Below are 7,321 nucleotides of genomic sequence, written 5' to 3'. Positions count from 1 at the left end.
GCTGCCAAAGGGTAGCAGAATAGGCTACCTCAAAATATGTCACTTTGGCATAAGGATTATTTTGAGCTGAAAGCAACTGAAAAGGAGCAGAAATAAGAAAAGCTCTCTGTCCTTTCCCCTATTTGTCTAAAAGCAGACATAAATTTACAAGGATGTCCCTCCTGCCTCTCTACCAGGAAGGACAAAGGTTCATCACCGAAGACAACTTGGAGACTGCACCAGAAGCTTACTAAATGTTCTTGTCTACTATTAGTTTTGCATTTATTTATCTTTCTGTAATTTGCCGCCCCCAGAGACTCAAAGACCCTTTCCTTTGTCTCATTGTTCTCTGTTGTTCTCTAAAATTATATTGCTTTTTGTTGAAGATGCTCAATATGCCAGAGTTCTAAGCCTTCTCTTTAAGGTTTTCTCATTTTCCCAAGTATCTACCATGTATACATTAAGTATACATGTTAATACATTTGTCTCTTTTTGCCTTGTTAATCTGTCTTTTGTTACAGGGGTTTCCCAGCTAAGAGCTTAGAGGCATAGAGGGAAAATTATTTGTCCTCCCCAATACTGGGAAACCAAATCAAGTCAAATATTCCATGGGATGCTCTAATCTCACCCTCAGGAAGATACATTGACCCATCCATCATGAAGGTCAGGTGACCTCAAAGGAAGCCCCTCCTGGGAAACCTCTCAGTCACTATGTGGGGTCTCTGGTTTGGGGGTACATGGTGCGGGGGGAATCCTGGGAGGGGGCAGGGCAGAGGCAGGCTCCAAGGGCTGAGTGCCAACTACCTGGGTTCCTTCCTAGCCAAGCACCTTGAGCTCTCTTTGAAGGAACCAACCATCTCATTCCTGCTAATCTTAGATAGATGGCATCCTCATGTTTCCTCCGGGTAGGTAGGCAAAGTTCAGGCTTCTCTTTCTTGACTAGATTCTTCCACCAGTAAATTAGGTTCCAAAGATCCTAGCTGAGTGGGGTTTCCAGCTTCCTGGATGGAAGGCTAAGATGGCAAGGCAGCCTGGCAGACCCACCCCTGTGATTTGATTTCCATCTGCAGAGAGCACACCTTTTTCTTTCCACACTTGCCAGTCTCTTGAAAGTCCTTGGCCATCCTTGGGCCCAGTGTAGGCGGCAGCCTACAGAACCAGAGCTTGATGGACAAAGTCCTGTAGACATTGCTACATGCATAGTTCTCTGGTAGAGAACTGCAAAAGTACCAACTTGTTCCTGCCTAGTCTGCTGGAAAAACCTAAGTTGAGCCCAGGGTGGAGGTAGAATCATGGAAACATCTCCCATGGTTATCTGGGACAGGGAGCACAGGACAGGGACATGACAGCTCCTGGGTCAAAACTTATATTCTTAGAAACACCAGATCTCTTAAAAGCAAAGCCTTCAACTCTTAGTTGGCTTTCTTCAGCCTCTGGGAGGTGGGAGAGCAGAGTCAGGCCAAGTCCTCTCTAAGGACTGTAGGGCTAAACATGGCACCCACACAGCACACTAACGATATCTCCACTCCATTCTTCTCAGATCTCAGGGAGTGGGACTCACCTGCAACCTCAGGGGGCAGAGTCCTTCCAACCCAGGCTATGGGCAGCTGTGCTTTCAGGGGAGAGGAAACTCTTTCCTCTTATACCTGCCAAAGGCCAATGTCCTCATAAGACTGCAATGGCATGGTAAGGCCCAGGTGTCCTCCCTGGAAGCCTGCCTTGGCAGTGACTCCACAGGGGAATACCAGTTCCCTCCATGTTCCTTCCTCTGGACAATTCTCCAAGACTATCTCAATTTCCAGAGTTCACAAAGGCTGAGATATCTGATGTGTGTGTGTCTCTCTCTATTATGTTTACAATGAATCCCTTACACAGATGTCAAACTGCCTTAGACCGACTGGTATCCCATCATGTCATACCATGTTGAAAAAGATTCCAAGGCTGCATCTGTGCTTGATGGGAGGAAGAGCTGTTCATCATCCATTTATAAAGGAGCATCAAGAGGAAGGACATTAAATGTGTCTTTTCCTAATCACCCAGTGAATGAAGGTCAGAGTCAGGATGGGAATCCCAGACGTCCAGAGTCCTGGGCCAGCACAGGGGAGACACTTAGATCTGGGAACGCTTGAGATCAACAAAGTACTCACATTACCAAAGTATTCACATTACTTCAGAAAAAGAGTGCTTAGCAAATCTTCCCCAGGCTTAAAATCTGCTATTCTTTATGCATATGTGTGGGATGCTGGCAGGCAGACACAGAGCGTGTGGAAAGGGGCTAGTTGCCCACGCACGAGCCAACTGCCCCTCTGGTTGCTTATAACTTTAAAAGAGGGCAGGTCTGGCTCCGAGTTGCTCCAGTTTCATCAAATCAGCAAGGCACCCCAGGAAGAGAAAAGGGACTCTTTCAGAAACATCTGCAGGGGGCCACTCTGGACAGCTATTCAGTTACTATGGAAACCCACCCTTGGAAACTGCTTCAATCTCAGTAAAATAGCTATAAACAATAATAAGCATAAATGAAAAATGGTACAGTGTTACTTCAAAATTGTACTTGTTATTGGATTTTGTTGGATTTTAGGGGCTTAGACTGCAGGCTCACATCCATGAATGCAGTAGAAGGCAGACGTTTCTGTTGGCTGCAGGCCTAATGATAGAGCCCACATCCTCCCTCCCACCGCTCTAATCAAGTTTCTCCATGTGACCTCCGGCGAGGCATTTATCATAGAAGCTAATGTCTAAATTGCAGGAGGAAGAACGATATGCCTTGCAAAAACCAAACATTTGCTGAGCTGACTGGAAGGCAATATGGAGCCATTTGGGAGGGGACATGAGCCAGGGGGTGTGGTCACCGCATGGGCTCTCCTCAGCTAAGGCTGAACATTCACACAGGCCTGTTAGAAATCTATAAAAATCAGGTAGCAGGAATGATAGCTGAGCTGGGAGCTTCTGTTCTAGTCCATTTTCAAGGACCCTCAGTTTGAAAGAAAGAACCTTACAAAGACAACCTGGTCTGGCTCTTCCCCATGTGATGTTTCCAGTCTTTAGGCAACATCCTCTCCAGAGTATCATTGACAGTGTGCCTGGGCCACGCTAAGAGCTGTGATGTCTTTCCCGACACTGTGTTGAAGTCTAACTCCCTGTGGCTTCTAGTCATGGGCAAATCAGACCCCTCTTGGCAATAATGACCCTTCAGCCCCCTGAAGCCAGACCCCGACAGAGAAAGATGGTTGTTAACTGTGGGGACTTAGATTATCCTTCAAAAATCACTAGGGTACATGTAGCTAGCATACTTCCGGATCACATTTATGCTGATACCTGCTCTCTGGGAAAAACAGTAATCTATAGGGTCTTCCATACCATCTGTCACAGCAGGTACTCAACAAACGTTTCCTGGACCAGAGAAGGCCCACTGGACAAAAAGGTAAAACCAAGGATCAGAGAAGGTAGTCAATTTGCCCAGGCTCGCTCAGGTAGAGAGAGGCAGGACCTGGACAAGACCAGCCTTCTGCTTCCCAGCCTCAGATCATCCTTTAAGCACTGGACCCTGGACACCCAAGACCTAGGACCAGGGGCTGCTGGACCCTCTTACCACCCCATGGACAATTCTCAATCTGAGCTTCAGACTGCCCCTGAATCCCACCAAGGAGCTCCTCTGAAAGGGAGGAGGCAGTAATCAAGGAGGTTCTGTGGATCCCCAGAAGAAAGAGCATTTGGTCTCTAGTAGAGTCTGGATTAGCATCCAGGGCAAGGATCTGATGAATAACAATGAAAGCCTTTGGGGCTAGATCACCAGAAAGTTAACAGCGAAAATGAAGCCACAAAGAATATCAGCCAGCTCTTCTAGATTTTTTTCAACAAGAAAAAATTAAAGGGGAATGGCCTGCATCTACAAAGGAGGGGAAGGCTGCCTCTCCCAGCAGAGAAGGGAGGCAGGCCCCTGCCCACAGACACCAGGCCATGGCAGCAGCAGGGTGGCGGCAGGCAGTGGAGCTGGGGGGCCAGGAGGGACAACAGGGGTCCAGGGCCCCCGAGGCTGTGGGAGGGGTAGGTGGGGAGGGCCAGGCCTGACTCACCAGGCTGTGCATGATGCGCACCCCATCCGGGTTCACCGTGAGCGCCTCCTTGTACAGTTGCTGGGCCTCCTCCAAGCTGCCCTTCAACTCGGCCAGGCGGCCCCGCATGTAGAGCACTGAGTGAGAGGTGGGGAAGAGCCCCGCTGCCTCCTGGATGCAGAAACCTGCTTCCTTGAGGTGCCACTGCTCCATGAACAGCTCAGCTGCAAAACCAGAAGGGTGGTGGGAGGTGTGAGCAGTGGGGAGTCTGAGGCAGCAGCCCCCTCCACATCCTTGGAGCTAGAACTGGTGTGAGGTGACGGACACTATCCCGCCGAGTTACAGCATGGGACAAACTGGCTGTGGGATGCAGTGGGAACACCAGGGGATGGTTTCTGAGTGCTTTGTCGGTCTGGCACCCTATGAAGTGCTCTACACCAAGTGGAGGCTCAGTAGGTGCTCACAAAACCCTGTGGAATGAGTACTTTTGTTTCTCTACCTCAATTAATTAATTAATTAATTTTTTGAGACAGAGTCTTACTTTGTCACCCTCGGAAGAGTGCTGTCGTGTCATAGCTTACAGCAACCTCAAACTCTTGGGCTTAAGTGATTCTCTTGCCTCAGCCTCCAAGTAGCTGGGATTACAGGTGCCTGCCACAACACCTGACTATTTTTAGAGATGGGGTTTCCTTCTTGCTCTGTCTAGTCTTGAACTTGATCTCAAGCAATTCACCCACCTTGGACTCCCAGAAGGCTAGGATTACAGACGTGAGCCACGGTACCCAGCCTGTTTCCCCACTTTAGGGAGAAGTCTGGGCAGACAAGTTGCCTAGGGCTCTTGCCCAAGGCCACGGGCAGAGTCAGTGAGGAAGCCAGCATGTGCATCAGATATCTGGCTTCAGAGCCTGGCTGTAAGTAGGAACATCGTGTCTCCTGGAGCTAGGAGCTTGCTTAGCTGACTCTGACCTCTTTTTGCATGTCCCTTCACTTCATTTGTTCACTTGTGTCTGGGAATAAAGGGACAGAAGCAGATGAGGTGACTCTCCTCAACTCACCTCAGCCTCCCAGGAGGGGTTCACAGAAGGTGGGAATGTGCTTAGAGCTTGGAGAGAAGCAAGTGATCCCCCCACCCAGGATGGAGTGGGAGGATAAAGGAGAAGAAACTCAGGGAGCGCCTACCTGGGGCAGAGCAGGGTGCAGAGCAATATGCGTTACAGCTGCAAGGACCACCCCGTGCACTGATGAGCCAAACCCCTCACAAGAGTCTTGGAGGGAGGCACATACTACCAGGATTCCCATTTTAAAAAACCAGGCCAAGGGCTCCGTGCCTCCTGTAGCTCAGCAGCTAGGGCACCAGCCACGTACACTGTAGCTGGCAGGTGTGAACCCAGCTCAGCCCTGCCAAACAACAATGACAACTACAACCAAAAAAAAAAAAAAAAAAAAAGCCAGGTGTTGTGGCAGGCATCTGTAATCCCAGCTACTTGGGAGGCTGAGGCAAGAGAATCGCTTAAGCCCAAGAGTTTGAGGTTGCTGTGAGCTGTGACACCACAGCACTCTACCAAGGGCGACAAAGTGAGACTCTGTCTCAAAAAAAAAAAAAAAAAACCAGGCCAAGAAGGTGAGGACCTTGCCCCCTTTCCTTGGTAAGAACAGAGCCAGGTCTGTACTCTCCAGCAGCTCCTCCTCCTTCCTCCAAAGTAGACATACAGTGCTCTGGGCCAGCGGGCAGGAAGGGATCAACCAGAGCAAGAGCAGCCCAGGCCAGCCCCATCCCCAGCACAGGTGTGCCCCACGGTAAGTGTTTTTGGCAATGCTGCTGGTGGGCCTGATGGGACACTCACCCTCCTTTCGAAGTGGCCCCTGGGCTCAGAATGGAGACACAGATGGGGAGCGCAGAGGGCCAACAGAGTCTGACTATTCTTTTGCCAAGAACTGTCCTAGTAAAAGCTGAGATCTGAGTTTACCCCAGTTCAGATTATGACCAAGCTGGAGTAGATAAGAGATATTCCCGAGGGAAGCTCCCAGAGAAACCCATGCCCAGGTATCCTCCCTTTCTGTCCCAATAAGCAGCAGGAAGGAGGCCTAACTAGGGCCTTGACTACAACACACAGCACTCAGGGTACTTAGCCTGAACACTGCCTAAGGTTCATTGTGCAATCCAAGTAGCTTGCCACATCCCAAAATACCACAGAGAGCTTTTTGAGCAAGGGTGCTCTTTTTCTCTACTGGAAATGAGAACTTGCGAGCATCAGAGAATTAAATAAACAAAGAGAAGCCAGGCTCCCAGAACATGGCAAGGAAGTGAAATGGCTCTTGTTCCTGGAGACAGGCTGAAATGGAGATTCCCAAGGCAGACAGCACAGAAAGGTGAAGCCAGGAAATGGGGGCTTGGAACCCAGAGTCTTGCAGGGAGGGTGGCCTGGTGGTCAGAGAAGTCACCATCTCAGCCTCAGCTCTCCTTCCCTGCTCTGCTGCTGAGCTGCTGCTGGGGGCTCTTGAAGAGACTGTTTGCATAACTGAGTGTCCAGTGTGTAATTACTGAGGACCGACTGAGTGCCTGGTCCTTCCACGAGGAGGAGCAGGGGTAGGGCAGGGGGCAGCTAAGCCACTAAACTAATTGAGACCCAGGGAAGTGGAGTGACAAGTGCAAATCCTGGGTGTCACATGGGCACTCAGGAGGGGTCAGGTCAGGCCCGCTGGTGTGCTCAGGGAAGTCTTTCTGGGGGGAGGCAGCATTAGCACTGGGGCCTGAAGGCTGCAGAGGCATTTGGATTGGCAATGAGGACAAGGGACACTGTGCTGACCTGCAGAGCCCAGCTCCATTGCAGCAGAATCCCTCAGGGGCACAAGAGGAGCTGGGAAAAGCAGAAGGAAGTGTGTGGGTGTGGGTGTTAGGGGGCAGCTGCTTCCTCCATCGCTACCAAGCGTGGCTCAGCTGAGGGCCCAGGGGGTCAGCTCTCCACTCCCCTAGACCTATCCTAGCAGTCTTATTCCTGGCCCGGGCCACTTGGCCCTGGCATGGCTCATTAATGCTGTTTACAACTTGCTGCTTGGTCTCCAGAGGCTATCCCTGGTACACCCCCCCACCCCCCCACCGCCGGGACTCCACTTTGTGCATTCACATCAACAGATTTCAATTAGAAGGGGCACCACCTGCTGCTAATCCCACCTGCCTTCCACTCTGGGTCTTCTGGAGGGCCTAGGCCTTGCTGGGTTGGCCACACCAGAGAACTGATCCTGAAAAATAGGTAGGACTGCTCTGTTCTTTTTTTTTTTTTTTTTTTTTT

General features: G+C 50.3%; 1 protein-coding gene across 2 annotated transcripts in view; it reads right to left on the bottom strand.

Annotated features, from left to right (window-relative positions):
* Positions 1–7,321, bottom strand: part of TTC7A (tetratricopeptide repeat domain 7A) — a 123,818-nt gene that overhangs the window by 9,261 nt on the left and 107,236 nt on the right. For both annotated transcript variants that reach the window (XM_003787892.3, XM_023512136.1), the window contains exon 19: positions 4,053–4,255. In XM_003787892.3, the coding sequence (XP_003787940.1) occupies positions 4,053–4,255 (203 nt within the window). The remainder of the gene's footprint in view (positions 1–4,052; positions 4,256–7,321) is intronic.

Source organism: Otolemur garnettii, unplaced genomic scaffold, assembly GCF_000181295.1.
Source record: "Otolemur garnettii isolate 467f Iridium unplaced genomic scaffold, OtoGar3 scaffold00024, whole genome shotgun sequence".
In the NCBI taxonomy this organism is placed as follows: Eukaryota; Metazoa; Chordata; class Mammalia; order Primates; family Galagidae; genus Otolemur; species Otolemur garnettii.
The sequence above is the reverse complement of the archived record's forward strand: the minus strand, read 5'-3'. Positions and strand labels throughout refer to the sequence as shown.